Raw genomic sequence first — 16644 nt, 5'->3', positions numbered from 1 at the left:
CCCTAAACATAAACGCACGGATGAAGCCTTCTTCCGATTTAGCCTAAATAATAATCCCTAAAACATAACTTTGGTTCCTTTTATATGAACCGGACGTTTCAATTGTGTTTCAAGATGACTCTACGCTTGTTGTTACGTGAGCGCTTTTATAAATAATCAACCGATGATAAATGATGATGATGATGATGATTGCTACACGCCGAACGTGAGATCTCTTTTCGGGGGTGTTTTTTTTTAGATAAAAAAAATATATAAACAGGGCAGGCACATCGCTTTGGCATCACCTCCGCACGCTTACGCGCCATATTGATATATGGGAATTTCTGCTATCGATCACATGACCCGCCCAGTGCCCGGCTTGCCTGCTTGCAGATAAATTACGTGTCATCTCTAGGAGAACGCTGAACCTCCACCCCTCATCCCTCTCCCCCTCCGCTCCCAACAACCCCACACCCCTCGACCCAGCTCCCCTTTTCCCCTTCTCATCCACACCCCCCTCCAGCATAACCACCACCTCCTCCTTCTCCACCCATCTCCTTTAATTCAGAATTCTGACCTCCGTACGAGCGACGTTCACGCCCTACCTCGCCGCAAAATGAAAACATCACCCGGGGGTCCCTGAGCTGTGTCGGTGTTGTGCACAGAGAGACATCAGTCTCTCTTCATCTCTCTCTCTCTCTTTATCTCTCTCTCTCTCACGCACGCGCGCGCGCTCTCTCGCGACATGGAGCTGGAGGAGAGGGGCTGCGGAGGAGGAAGTGGAGCAGCAGCAGCAGGAGGAGGTGGTGGTGGTGGTGGTAGCCACCACCACCAGGGCCTCTACCTCCCTGCCTGTCACGGCTACTGCGACCTGGGAGCGGTGCCTCCTTTCCTGCCCGCAGTTCACTACCCGTACCCCGCGCCGCCCGCTCTACCTTCGGGCCGCGACGGGGGCCCTTTCAGAGCCTATGGGCTCCAGGACGCAGCCATGAGACACTGGGACAACAGATTCTCCGGAGACAACGTCGCCATGATTCAACAGCACCACCACCAGCAGCAGCAGCATCAGCATCAGCAGCAGATGCAAGCGGCGCGATGTTCGGCGAGCGATGGGGTGGGAGCTCACTCGAAGGGCGGCCGAGTGGGCGTCGAGGCGGCGGTGTTCGGCGCCATCGGAGCCGGGTTCGCCGCTTCGGTGTGCGGAGAACTCCCCTCCTCATCCTCTCCCTCCTCCTCTACCGCCGGACTGCAGCTACAACAGCTACAGCAGCAGCAGCTGCAGCAGCAGCTGCAGCAACAGCAGAGACCCGCGCAGCTTGGGCGCAATGGTGTTCTACCGCAGGGCTTCGATCAGTTTTTCGAGTCGTCGGCTTACGTCGGATACCACCACCACCATCATCACCATCAGCAGCAGCAGGAGCAACACGGCTCCGGCAGCTACGCCGCCACTGCGGGGGGGTCCCTACAGGGCCAGTCAGGGGGGGTGGCGACGGCGGCTGCGGCGGCTGGAGGAGGCGAGGGCGGGCAGGCGGCGCGGGCTGCCGAGAGGGAGGAGGGCGACAGCGGCGCGGAGTCCGGCGGCGGCAGCGCGGCGTCCGCGTCGCCGCTCGCCGCGCGGCCCAGCGAGCAGAAGGCGTGCGGCTCGGCGGGTACGGGGGGCAGGGGGGGGGGGGTGAGTCTAGTGGGGGGGTCAGTGGCCTTCCAGCTGCAGCACCTCCTGCATGCTCGTAGAGGGGGGGCAGTATATGTGTGTGTGTGCGTGTCCATGCGCATACATGGACACACGCACGCGCGCGCGCACACAAACGCAGGGGTATATATACACACTGGGGACACGTGCACGTACACGTACAGACAAACACGTACAGAGACAAAGATGCCCCCCGTAGAGGGATATGTAGGCTGTTGGGGCGAATGTTGTTAGCGAGGAGCATCTATGAAGGCCTGCACGGTACACGAGGGGGTGGGTGGCCAGCACTACGCCCGACCGGCTTTGTCTCGCTAGTGGCGATGCTTACACACCGCACCAGGTAATTATTTGCAGCTGAGTCGACCTAGGGGATGCCCAGGACCCATTCAGATAATCGTCACTGGTGTTGGTGGGCCGTGAGCGAGCATAGAACTCGGGTTGCTGGGTTCGTAGTGCAGCGCGCTCATCGCTAACACTACCCCTCTCCCTGACATACATACACACACACAGAGAGACTCCATCACGCACAAAACACACACAAGGGCACAAACGCTAGCCCACAGGGACACTCGCACACACAAAGACTCCTTCACTCCAGCACGCGTACAAGGAGGACCATCCCCATACACACCGCTTGCACGGGGACACGCCCCTACTAATAACACCAAAACAGAAGACCCCTTCCACTCCTCGCATCAGCATACAAACCCCATCACATACACAGCCCCCACACACAGAACCTCTTACATGCAGAGCATCACACCCCCCCTCACAGAGCCCCCCCCCCCCATATATAGAGGGAACCGTCATACATACGCATGCACCAACCCACCTCCCTACACAACAATAACACACACACGTGTACCCCCATACACATATGCATCAACCCACCTCCATACACCACACACACACGTGTACCCCCATACACACACACACATCAACCCACCTCCGTACACAAATATGAATCCCAACAATAGCACACACAAACGTGTACCCCCACATACACACACATAGAAACCCCATGCACACACATATACACATCGACCCCCTCTACAGATATACGCACAGGACCCCATCTACATGCATAGAGACCCCACTCTATATTCATTGGAACCCACAAACAAAACAAAGATTCCCGTATAGCCTTAACAGACTGTTGGGAAAAGTGAGTTAGCGAACACCTTTGGAACCCCCACACACACACGTGTACCCCACCCCATTTCACATACGTACATAGGAAGCCCCCCCCCCACCCACACACACACATAGGAAGCCCCGTACACACACCCAGGACACACAAACACACACATTCAGACACCGATAACACACACACATACACCCAGAACACACACACACTCTCATTCAGACACCCAGGACACACACACAATCAGGGACCCCCAGCACATACACACACACCTAGCATACATAAACTGTTACACCGAGCACACAAACACACATAGCCCCCCACCCCAGAACACGTACACACTGGGGCACCCAACACACACAATCTGGAACTCCGAGAAAACACACACACACAGACCCTCAGCACACACCCACACAAACAGGGACACCCATAAACATTCACACCGGGTTCACCCACCCGTCTCTTCCGGAATTACACCAACCTGCGTAATCCCACGTATACACACCTCGCAATGCGTGTTCTTGTCAACGTGTGTGTGTGTGCTATATACGCGTGCGTATGTGTTTGCATGTCAGTGTGTGTGTGTGACCTTCCTGTGTGTGTGTGTGGCAGTCATCTCAGTCAGTCATCCCATGGCACCTGGGTCTGTCCCGTGACCTCCTGCCATCGAGACTTTCGACACTTCACGTGGCCTTAAAGTGCACGTAGCCTGGCACAAGCGCCGGGGAGACATCACCGCCACTTAGTGGCGAATAGCCTTTGTTGTTGTTGTGGTGTTCTTCCTATAGGTGGCTGGCTAACAGTACTTACCCACAATGGTGTGTCAAAGGCGATAGGGGGGGGGGGAGGGCATCTTTCTCTTTGTTGTGGACGTGGTTGCGAGAGTATTTCTTCCCAGTCTTCCCACTCCACGAACCCATAAGCACCTGGGATCCGTCTCGTGACCTCCCCTCCTGTCAGCGAGCCTTCGACACTTCACGTGGCCTCAAAAGTGCACCTAGCCTGGCACAAGCGCCCTTGGTCACGTCACCGCCACTTGAGTCGGCGAACGGACCCGTTGTCACTTGCGCCTTAACCGCACACACGGAGTAAGCAATGCGCACACTTTGAGGTGCACTGTATGAACTGTAGGCAGTAGCGAAGCCCATCCAGACATTGGCACATTTCCCGCATTAAAAAAACCCCACAGTATTTCAAACACAAAGATAAAGATCCCCCTTACAGCCTTAACATACTTTTGTGGCAAGTGCTGTTCGCAAAAGTAGCACCTATGAAGGCCGGCACGGCGCACGGGGAGGTGGGTGGCCAGCACCAGGTTACTCACCGCAGCAGATTACTAATTTGCGACTGAGTAGACCTAGCGGAGGCCCAGGACCGGTTCAAGATATTCAACAGCGGTGTTTGGTGGCGGTGAGCGGGAATCAACTTGAATCGCCCGGTTCGTAGCGTAGCGCAACGCAGCGCAAACCGCTGCACTACCGCTCCCCACATTTTCACACACACACAGACACTCTCGCACTCACGGATATGGAAAATTAGACATTGGGCCGCGTATCAGCAACGTGCGTTGTTGTACGGCGTCTTCTTTCGCCCGACTGTTTCGCACGCGTGCAAACCGTACGAATACGCTTTCGTTGGTTAGCCTTTCCTAAAAAAAAACATCCATCCTCCTCGGCCGTGCACATTTCAGCGTTTAATGTGTGAGTGTGTGTTTTTCTTACTCCCGTCTACAGCTCCATGCGCCTTGCAGGGGATCGGAGTCTCTTGGGCTCCGATTCACGAATCCCGTTGCGCGTGTTATTGGCGAATGTTTATTGTGTGTGTGCCTCTGGGGAGCGGTAGTTGTAGCGGTTCGGGAGCTGCGCTACGAATCCGGCAACCCGAGTTCGATTTCCCGCTCACGGCCACCAACACCAGTGACGATTATCTGAACCGGTCCTGGACTTCCCCTAAGTCGGCTCAGCCTCGAATGCGTACCTGGTTACGATGTATAAATATCGCCACTACGGAGATAAAGGCAGCCGGGCGTGGTGCTGGCCACCCTCGTGTGCTGTTACGGCCATTATACGTGCTACTCGCTAACAGCACTTGCCCCACAAGTATGTTAAGGCTGTACGGGGGATCTTTGTCGTGTCTGGATTATTGGACAAATATGCGCCGCCGGTGTGTGTGTGTCGTCTTCCATCACCAAAACAATGGTTGGATTGAGTCTCAAATTCATAAAGGCGACGATGGGCCAAATCGATTTCAATCCTTTACGTAATCGGCCGATGAACGTAATTTTCTGTATTGGGCCACCACGCGCCTGTCTCATTGTTCGGAACGGATGGCATGGCCCGACCCCGTCGTCGGGGGAATACATCTGGCGACATGTAACGGGGGGTCTGGCGACATGTAACGGGGGGTCTGACGACATGTAACGGGGGATCTGACGACATGTAACGGGGGGTCTGGCGACATGTAACGGGGGGATCTGACGACATGTAACGGGGGATCTGACGACATGTAACGGGGGATCTGACGACATGTAACGGGGGGTCTGACGACATGTAACGGGGGATCTGACGACATGTAACGGGGGGTCTGGCGACATGTAACGGGGGGATCTGACGACATGTAACGGGGGGTCTGACGACATGTAACGGGGGGTCTGACGACATGTAACGGGGGGTCTGACGACATGTAACGGGGGATCTGACGACATGTAACGGGGGATCTGACGACATGTAACGGGGGGTCTGACGACATGTAACGGGGGATCTGACGACATGTAACGGGGGGTCTGGCGACATGTAACGGGGGGATCTGACGACATGTAACGGGGGATCTGACGACATGTAACGGGGGGTCTGACGACATGTAACGGGGGGTCTGACGACATGTAACGGGTGGGGGGGGGGGTGGGAATTGACGTCTAATCTTGCGCGATGGGTTTTGAAAAATTTGCTGAAGACGTGAATCTGGCTCGTAACTTTAGATTTCTTTTTAATTTCTGTTATCAATTCGCGATGCGAATGGCGGCGCTATTGCCATATTCATCGTTGCAGGCGATGCCCCCGTTCCACATTAGTGGTGAGAGGGGATTGGGATATCACCCGGCGACTGTACCTTTACTCTGCTGATGAGACCCAGATGGTCGAAACCAGCACAAAGATTGCCTGCTTCAACGAATGTCGCTGTAAACCGTTGGTCCGGAAAGCCACTTCGGCCGATGGGCTTTAAAAAAAAAAGCAATTGTTATCCTTCGAGACTACATTTTTGTCTCATTATTTAGGCGTGCATTTATTATCTTGTTGGCAATTGTTGAGCTTTGTTTTGTTTACTAGCTAATAATATATAATATATTTAATTTACGTATTACTTTTCTCGAGCGCCGTCGATCACGTGAATTGTCACTCACAATCGCCGAAGGACCACGGGCAAGCTTGTGAAGTCAGCAGCCACGGGGCGAGCCGGCTCCAACAAAATTACTCCGAGCTCCGCAGTCCTCTATAAATATATCTCAAGATGTGCTCAGCCAATGTGATTGATGGGACGAATCCGGTGCACCCCGAAAAAAGCCCACGCGTGCAAGGGGGCAACGCGCTATTCCATACAGCAGGGACAGATAATGTCACTTTGCTGTACTGCATGCTTCTGGCATCTCGACGCTCGCGAGTGAAGGGAGTTGCACAACATTTCGTGTGACCCACCAACCCGTGATTACAGGCCCCGTGCTTAGCCACCACTCTCCACACGCGTGTAGCGAATATTCACCGTTGTCTGTTTACTCCTAAACATCGGACCGAGAGTGGTCACGAGCAATGTTCTTTATTTAGCCATGGAAATGTAAGAGTCTTAGGACTCGTCTTCAGAATACTGTGACTGGAATCTTTCGGCCAATTAATAAATAGGTAGCCAGAGTAAACGGAGAATACCCATACTTATAAGGGGATAAAACTATTGATCACTGATCGACATCGGATTTGAACTCAACAAAGTAGTTCTTTTTTTAATTAACGATGCACGGATTACGCTTATAAGTGTCACGAAGCTATTCGCAAGAATATCAAACTGACCGGTTGCGTCATCCACGCTCTTCTTACGAGAATGCAGCATTTGTTAAGTGCATTGCTTTCGCATGCCTCCCCACTCACTTCGGGCACACTTAGAACGATTTAATCGACGACGAGTGAAACTGAAGTAACCATCCAAGCGACTTAGATTTGACGATTCCCATGTCTCCGGCCTTACGAGAGACCGTTTTAGCGCCCACGTGTAGAGTCGCTTCGCTCCAATCCGGACCACGCGCGCCGGCGATGATTGATGGCGCTACACGGCAGAGCATCTGCGCGCGTGGGGGGTGTGCGAATTTAGGGGGGGCACATGGGTCCGTGCGTGTGTGCATATGCGCCTGTGTGTACGTGTGTACGCGTGTGCGGTAGTGTTGGCCGCTCACGGCCGCTCACGGCCAACACCAGTGATGATTATTTGAACCGGTCCTGGGCCTCCCCTAGGTCGACCCAGCCTAAAATGAGTACCTGATGCGGTGTGTAAACATCGCCACTCGGTAGACAAAGACGGTCGGGCTTGTTGCTGGCCACCCACCCCCTCGTGTGCCGTTCCGGCCTTCATAAGTGCTCGCTAACAGCACTTGCCCCAACAGTCTGTTAAGGCTACATGGGGGGATCTTTGTCTTTTGTGTGTCGGCTTGTCTATTTTGTTTTCTTTCCCTTTCTGCGCACGTGTGTGCCGCAACAGCAGTCGGTCGGAGCCCCCGGAAGAAGCGCTGCCCCTACACCAAGTTCCAGACGCGTGAGCTCGAGCGAGAGTTCTTCTTCAGCGTCTACATCAACAAGGAGAAGCGCCTGCAGATCTCACGCCTCCTCAACCTCACCGACCGCCAGGTCAAGATCTGGTTCCAGAACAGGCGCATGAAAGAGAAGAAGCTGAACAGGGATCGAATGCAGTACTTTGCGGCCAACCCGCTGCTGTGAAGGGCTGTCGTTGCTTGTCGGCGAATGTCTCTGTGTGTCTGTGCGTGTTTGATGCGTGTGTGTGCGTGCGCGTGTGTGTCCGTGTGCATGTCAGTGTACGTGTCTCTGTTGTAAGCGGTTAGCGCGCTGCGCTAAGAACCCAGCAACCCGAGATCGATTATTCCCGCTCATGACAACCAACACCAGTGACAATTATCTGAACCGGTTCTGGACCTCCCCTATGTCAACTCAGCCTCAAATGAGTAACCTGGAGCGGTGTGTAAACATCGCCACGGGGGGAGACAAAGGCGGTCGGGCGTGGTGCTGGCCACCCACCCCCTCGTGTGCTGTGCCGGCCTTCATAGGTGCTCCTTAACAGCACTTGCAAAAATAATCTGTTAAGGCTATACAGGGGATCTTTGTCTTGTGTCTGTTGTGTAGGTTTGTTGTGTTGTGAGGATAGGTGGCGCAGTGGTTAGCGTACAGCGTTACGAAGCCGACGACCTGGGTTTCCAATCCCCCCGGCCACGGCTAACATCATTGGCGAGTATCGCCTGGGCCTCCAACTAGGTCCACTCGGCATTAAATTAGTTGTACCTACTGCGGCGTGTGAAAACATTAAGCACTGCGATAGCCGGAAGGAAAGTATGCCAGGTGTAGTGGTGGTGGCGATGGCAGTCTCTCCACGGCTATAGTGGGGATGTGTTGTATGTGTGGACATGTGTGAGCGGTAGTGTAGCGGTTAGGGCGCTGCACTACGAACTTGGCCACCCGAGTTCGATTCCCGCTCACGGCCAACACCATTGACGATTATCTGAATCGGTCCTGGGCCTCCCCTAGGTCGACTCAGCCTCAAATGAGTACCTGGCGCAGTGTGTAAACATCGCCACTAGGGAGACAAAGGCGGTCGGGCGTGGTGCTGGCCAGCCACCCCCTCGTGTGCCGTGCCGGCCTTCATAGATGCTCGCTAACAGCACTTGCCCCCAACAGTCTGTTAAGGCTACACGGAGGATCTTTGTCTTTGTGCACACAGGATACGACACGGTACAGCTCATAAGTGTGTTCACTGCTGATGATGATAATACGGGTGGTGACGAGAGCCACAAGTGCAAGACGGATGATGATGATAATGACAATAATTTTATGAATTATGATGGTGATGATGTATAAAGTTTGTATATCATATATAAAGGTAATAATTCATTATCTTTATATAGAGATTTAATAATAATACTGTATAGACTTATATGAATATAGCCTATGAAACAATACAGCTGGCCTATTGGTTTTTAGTGCAGTGATGATTGACTTTGGGTTTTTTTTTCCCTTCTATTTACAAGAAGCAGCCGTTTTATCTTTTTGTACACGCGTGTTCAATTAATTATTACATAAATTATTGCAAGATGCTGTACGCGACTGATGAATGTGCGGGTTTATTTGCGATGTGTGTAGGTAAGAAGGTGGTCACTTGTCTCGATACCAAAACGAATGATTACAGATGCGTTGCACTCTATTTACATTGTACAGGTATACCCACGCATTGACTGGAGCGGTGTTTATTTAGCTGTGATTAAAGCCATATACGAGTGTATAAATATAAAAAAATATATATCTCCGTTTGTACAAGATAAATGCGAAAATGCAATTCACACGCACAGTGTAACAACAAGAACACCACGAACAACAACGATCACAACAACAATATGGGTTACGTGGCACGTGCTTGCGTGTTATGACGTCACAATTGAGATTACGTTGCGCGTGGTCGATGCCCGATTTGTAAGTTTTGGTGAATGCCAATTTTTGTTTTTATTTGGCGGGTGGGGTCGGATTATATTCATATTTTCTGCTGGTCGTAAAACTTTGCCCAAGCTTTCTACATCGCCGACAAAGTAAGGGAGGCAAATCGCCAATTTGAAGGTGGAGTGTTGCCAATATCGAGGCGTTATGCAGATTGCTGTGTTGCATGGAACAGTCGCGCGGTGTGTCTGTCTGTGTGTGTGTTGTAAGTTATTATATTGTCCATAACCCGTCACGTGGTTCTCGTTTTTAGTGGGCATGCTGCGATGCTTCGTGTTTTATTATAATTAACACTACTACAATTGTTATTGTTATCATTGGTATCAATATAATTACGCGCACAGTAAAGTTTATATATATTAAAGTCTCCCTTATATAAATACGATAATCCTCTACCCATTTAATTGCTGGTGAAATTGGGGGGGGGGGGACAAAAACAAGTCCATATGTACACGATAATACATATTAAACAATCAAAACCTCACTGTGCATTCACACGCAGAGAGAGGCACGTGACACAGTCACGTGTGTGTGTACGCTGCCCAGTTGCAAGCGGTGTGACGACACAATGGCGGCTCCCTGAAACCGATTGCAACTCGAACACACACTCAACACATTCGTCAATAACAACCCCGTGTGGCCTTTAAAAACAAAATAAGCGACGTTTCGGGCAATTACCCTTGTTCATATCCATTTTCCCAGAAAACGGACGCCTATTAAATATATATATTTCACCATTTTTAAGGCCAAAATGCTCTTATTAACGAATGTGTTTAGTTGTGCACCAACTATCTACTGGAAATCTGTGAAAACGAGTTTTGTAGCTCATCGGATTCCTCCATTATAAATAAATATTCGGATTCTGATGGAGGCAGCAGTAGCAGCAGCACCAAATAGAATCTGTTCAATCGCGGGTGCCTCATTGTGGCGATCGGAAAACAATGATGATGATTCGTGACTGTAAATGCTAATGTCAGCTCTCTAGCATCTTGGTCGCGTGGGTGCGGGATTGGTGCGGGGGGGGGGCGCAGGGGGGGGAGGGGTAGTGGTGGAGGGCGGTTATGAAACTCACAAACCATGCCAATTCCCGTGCAAGGGACCTTCTCTTAATCACCGATAATTACCGGGAGACCTTTATCCATTCGAGTGCATGAGAGTGTGTATGTTGCCTGTTTGTGTGTGTACGGGTGAGCGTAGCGGGTTAGCCGCGCTGCGCTACGAACCCGGCGAACCGAGTTCAATGATTCCCGATCACGGTCAACACCGGTGACGATTATCTGAACCGGTCCCGGGCCTCCGCTAGGTCGACCCAGCCTCAAATGATTTAGCCGCCGACCTTCATAGATGCTCGCTAACAGCACTTGCCCAAAAAGTATTTTCGGGCTATAATGGGAATCTTTGTCGTTGTATGTATGTGTGTATACTGTATATACAATATATCAATCGTATACAGTATATATGTAGAACGAGGGGCAGGTCATCTTAAATTTAAAGAATGATATGGATAATTTTCTCTCCATCAAAGGCTTTGACACGAGGCACATAAGCGTAAAAAAACGAATAGGGGTCAAACAAACTCAACACGTTGGTCAATAGCGCAGCCATAAAGAGGAACGCGTGTATGTGTATGAAAATACGTTTTTGTAAATGGTCCTTCTTCATAGGACCTATGGAAAAGCAACTATGAAGAAGGAAAATTACCATAAACGTCACTTATTTTAGACACATATATACTCACAATATATATCCTCTTTCGGCCAGTGTTAACGACGCATATGTTGAGTTTTTTTGTTAGCTGCGGTTGTACGCTTGGCTCTAACACAATATCACAAAGTAAATGTTTTTTTTTTGCGGGATTTAAAGGTGAACTACAAAGTGTTTAAAACCATTAGCTTAAACAAGATGTATAATTACGAACATCACGATGTGGACAATTTTGACCGCCCACTCACGTTATGTGTGTGCAATGTACGTATAACAACCACATGTACACGTGTGTGTCCAATGTACGCATAACAACCACATGTACACGTGTGTGTCCAATGTAGGTATAGCAAACACATGTATACGTGTGTGTGCAATGTACGTTAAGCAACTACATGTATACGTGTGTGCAATGCATGTAGAGTAACCACATGTACACGTGTGAGTGTGCGATGCACGTAAAACTACATATATACGTGTGTGTGCGCGCAATCTACTTAAAGCAACATGTATACGTGTGTGTGCAATGTACATAACGCAACATGTATACGTGTGTGTGCAATGCAAGTATATCAACCACGTGAATACGTGTGTGTGTGTAATGCACGTATAGGAACCACATGTACACGTATGTGTGTGTGTGCAATGTACTTAAAGCAACTAGATGTTTACGTGTATTTGCGTACAATGCACGTATAGCATCCACGTGTATACGTGTGGGTATTCGTGTGCAGGAGTGTGGTTTGGAATGCATTTAACTCTTGCCGAAGGGCACATCCAGAAGTATTTTTTTTAACAAACTTCGAAAGTGTATAAACAATCCTTTAGTGTGTGTGTGTGTTCACGCTGCATATGCTATGATGTGTTTGCCATTCCTGCACCAAACGACACTGAAGAAGAGTATCTCATACCAGTCACACCAAAAACCACTGTGAAACACAAAGGTAAAACAACTTTTATAAAACGCGGTTTGCAGCTCAGAAAGTGTGGACGTGATGTTGCTCCAATTACTATCTGTTTTTTTGCTTTTACGGGAGGGGGGGGGGGCATTTGAATAAACGATGGTACATTCAAAGACATCAGAAAAATTAAGAACTGTTTGGAATTTGTCTTACACGTTGTAATTAAATAAACAGCAAAAAAGGAAGTCTATTACGTGATTTTTTTTACATTATTTAACGCCGATCATGTCTATATCATATACACTGGAAATTATAAATGTTTGACTTGCCAACTGAACTGTGAATAAAAGTCGGTAAGTATCACCCCTACGTTTTAAAATAAATATTTTCAATTGTAGAATCCGATTAAATTAAGCAAACACTGATTTAAAGCTTTCGTGACTCCAGTAATTCATATTCTTAGCTCTTTCGGTAAAGTCACGTTGAAGGGAAACAATAAAATAATAAAATATATTGTTTTATATATAAAATATATTGTTTTATATATTTGTTTTTATTTTATTGTTTCCCTTCAACGTGACTTTACCGAAAGAGCTAAGAATATAAGCAAACACTATTATAGACTGCGTAGATCACAAATAAAACATTAAAACGGGCGGTTAACTAAGTTGCCTCTTTGACAGGTCAGGAAAGTCGATTGATACGAGGTCGCTTTCACAGGTATAGGACATGGACACATTAACGCTAAAACATTTACAAGAAAACGGGCAAGCGGAAACGTTTTTCTGCAATCTCCACAACAGAACTGATATCCAGCAACAATAAGTCGCATTGTGCATACACGCAAAACAATAAATGAACCTCGACTCTTAATTTCAAATCACCTTTTAATACACATCACAATCGTGACACGATGTAACATAACATACGTCTTTCACATTTATATTTACTATAATTATATATATACTATTTAATTTGTTGGCGAATGTAAGTCAAGACGATCAGTGTATGTATATAATTTATACAGCCTATGTACATAGGCCGCGCGTGACACACATGCATATACAACCGTATGAAATGGACTAATGATTGAAATAGTTGAATGATTCATGAATGACAAAGCAGTGACCCGATCGAGCGTGAGGGCACGTGGGGGCCTAGCCATTCAGGCCCAAAGCCTCACACAGTCGGTCCATGGCTGCATGTCTACCGTGTGTGCTGGCAATATTGGATGGAGCCCCTCGCCTATTCATGAAGTTAGACCTGCAGTGACCGATGCATTGAACAATGACGATCATCATCGCCGTCAGCCATGAACTGTCTACTGCTGGATGAAGGCCTTCACAATCACCGCACCGGTCTGGCGACGCAATAACCTTATCTAGACATCCTTTCGTCTCTCTCAGGTGAGGTCCTCCTGGGCGCGTTCCCTCCTTTGGCTGCCGATGTTCGTCTCGGCCGTGGGTCACCACCAACTTCCTTCGAAGCCTCCGACGTCTCCTGCCCATGGGCCCACCTACGCATGCGTCGTGTCATCGTAACAGTCGATGCGATGTCTCCAACCCGAGGTGTCGAACTTCTTTCGCGCCATACGTGGCCAACCGCGCGCGAATCGGAGGTGCGGGGCAGGACAACAATCTAGACAGACACACACACACACACAAAGATACAGCAACGTAACCCAGTGTGCTAAAAGGGAACGTTTTAAAGCGCTGTATATAATACCTGCTATTAAACATAGCATGAGAAGAAACACGGGCACTGTTGAATAAAATACAACAAAAACCTCACAAGTGCAGAAAGCATGGTATAAAGGTGCCTACATGGAATTAGAACGAGATGCACGAATTGGAAAACACACATCATAATTATAACATTGAATTTATGCGCATATAGTGATAATCCACCGCACTTGGGGATCAATGCGATGTGTATAGAAAAATAACTCCTTACAGACAATGCTCATCACACAACAGTACACCACAACTTGAATCGACAACACACCTAAATGCAAAGTGGCTCAACACGCGGTACAATTGCGTGACTCATGGCCATGGAAGTTTGAAAAGAAAGAGATAATTTGCGTGGATAAAGTTCGAGGTGAGAGAGGCCTCGGGCCAGAGAGGAAATACATGACAGGTAAGAGTTATACTCTTTGGTTCTATTCGGTAAAGTCACGTAGGTAAAAAATAAATCAACCAAAACAATCACGACGTTTCGGCCATAACACAAGCGGCCTTCATCAGGTGAAGGGATCAGCCTGTCTCGAGGACAGCGCTGGAGTGAAACACAGCCACGCTCAGACCGCGGACCTTTAAGCTGTGTGCGAGGAAACAAGGTGCCTTGACAAAGGAATTAGCTTAAAAATAGCATTTGATTGGCCGATTTAGCATAGAGGTGGTGTACGTGCGGGTGGACTTGCCGTTTGGCGCGGGGGGGGGGAGGGGGAGTTTACCTATTGATGGTGTGAAAAGGGAATTTTTAAGAGCTGCGAAAGTTTGGGGTACCACTACTTGAAAAAATATACTGTACCATTGAAAATTAGTTTAATGTTTAGTTCGATTTAGAACATCTTTCCAATGGTTGCTTAATTTGAAACCATCTTCTCGGTTGAAATTGTGTCTGTGTTTGTAGATCTGAATTGCCTCGTGAACAAATCTCTGATAAAAACCCGTGGGTTTGCAAAGAACCTTGGTATCGGAGAAAATTATATCGTGATCACCCACAGCGTTGTAACAGTGATCAGCCACGGCAGCTTAAAGCTCCGCGGTCTGAGCGTGGCTGTGTTTCACTCCAGCGCTGTCCTCGAGACAGCCTGATCCCTTCACCTGATGAAGGCCGCTTGTGTTGTGACCGAAACGTCGTGATTTTTTTGGTTGTTTTATTTTATACCTACGTGACTTTACCGAATAGAACCAAAGAGTATGGATCCTTGCAGTCACGAAAGCTTTAAATCTAGAATAGGTAAGAGTTACAATTAAGGCACGAGAAGCATAGCAACATAGATGCTCGGAATTGCGGAGAGGCAGACACGATGAGGAAGGCATTGATCATGGAGCAACCGCGTAAACCACGCAAGAGACGTGTGGCATCGTTTGTGAATGAAGGTGGTTTGAGCGGCACACGTCGCTGTAGGATGACGATAGCGGATGGCAGCGTGGCGGCCCAAACGAGGAACGCTCCCTGTGACGACGACGACGACGGACGACCAGCCACGAGATTAATGAGATGCGCAAGAGCGAGATGCACCGTGGCATCTTGGGACCGTGACGGAAGGTGAGGGCACAGGAATGCCTTCATCTAACGGTGGACATCCCACACGACTCTGCAACATTGACGACGATTCGTCGCGATCACGTTGAAGAAGTCAAGAGGACTGCACCATAGTGTCAATTGCAAGAGCTACCTGAGGGTGTTAGTCCGCCAGTAAGGGTGGTGGGGGGGGGTGATTGCTATGTATAATCCCAATTTACTAATTTATGGGTCATTTTTGAACTTGGTGAAATGTTAACCCTGATGCCGGCACGCGATTGCCTGCTCTCTCTCTATCTAAACGACGCCGGGAGATCTTTACGGTCCACACCAGCATGCGGTTATCACCAGGGCGTCCCGATTATGACGAACCGCGGAATTAGATCCGTCCGCGTCTTGCAACAGCGGCGAAAAAAGAGCGCTTCCGCAAGGTCGCGTCACCGCACGAGTCATACATCGGCAGGGGAGATGACTCGTTCATCGAACACGAGGGTGACACGAAACCTCGGTGCATCGGCAGCTGCATGACAATAACAGCCTTCCGTGAAGACGCTCCATATCCCTTGCTACGTACGCTCTTGTTTAACGGAACGGCTTTGACCAATGCGTTGCTTTAAAGACAGATGCTTGTTGTTGGTAGCTTTTAATCTGGAGCACCTTGAATAGTACATCGCCTAGGCGTGTTCTTTGCGGTTTTTTTGGTCCCCCGCCGAAAGCGGGTTCAGTGAAATCGGTCGCACCAAATGCGTGCATTTACCTCCGAGGATAGATAAAGAAGGGCTCACGTGACCTGTGCAGTCGAACAAAGACAAATATCCACTGATGTTCACACCGCACCAAGTACTGATTTTTTTAGGCTGAGTCTACTTACACTATCACTAAGACAAAGGACCCCCCCCCCCCCATAGCGTGAACAGACTGTTGGGGCAAGTGCTGTTAGCGAGCACCTATGAAGGTCAACACGGCACACGAGGGGGTGTGTTGGCAGTACCACGCCCGGTCGCCTTTGTTTCCCGAGTGGCGATGTTCTCACACCGCACCAGGTACTCATTTGAGGCTGAGTCGACCTAGGGGAGGCCCATGACCGGTTCAGATAATCGTCACGTGGTGTTGGCCGTGAACGGGAATCATCGAACTCGAGTCGCCGGGTTCAAAGCGTGGCGTGAAACCGCCACACTACCAATCCCCATACGCACCACGGCACACACGCGCACAGCA

The 16644-nt window shown here is 49.4% G+C and overlaps 1 protein-coding gene across 1 annotated transcript; it reads left to right on the top strand.

The window, feature by feature from the left end:
- Nucleotides 1-342: 342 nt before the first annotated feature.
- LOC116941148 (uncharacterized) lies at nt 343-9800 on the top strand. Its single transcript, XM_076066007.1, has 2 exons — nt 343-1624; nt 7442-9800. Exons 1-2 carry the CDS (start codon nt 725-727, stop codon nt 7787-7789), a joined length of 1248 nt encoding a protein of 415 aa, XP_075922122.1. The 5' UTR covers nt 343-724; the 3' UTR covers nt 7790-9800.
- The last annotated feature ends 6844 nt before the right edge of the window (nt 9801-16644 follow it).

Source organism: Petromyzon marinus, chromosome 10, assembly GCF_048934315.1.
Source record: "Petromyzon marinus isolate PM22_M1 ecotype Great Lakes invasive population chromosome 10, UKy_Petmar_22M1.pri1.0, whole genome shotgun sequence".
Classification (NCBI taxonomy): Eukaryota; Metazoa; Chordata; class Hyperoartia; order Petromyzontiformes; family Petromyzontidae; genus Petromyzon; species Petromyzon marinus.
The sequence above is the reverse complement of the archived record's forward strand: the minus strand, read 5'-3'. Positions and strand labels throughout refer to the sequence as shown.

Coding starts and splice junctions, on each gene's coding strand:
- LOC116941148 (XM_076066007.1), top strand. CDS start 725: ATGGAGCTGGAGGAGAGGGGCTGCGGAGGAGGAAGTGGAGCAGCAGCA. Junction 1,625..7,441: donor AGCAGAAGGCGTGCGGCTCG/GCGGGTACGGGG, acceptor GTGCTCGCTAAC/AGCACTTGCCCCAACAGTCT.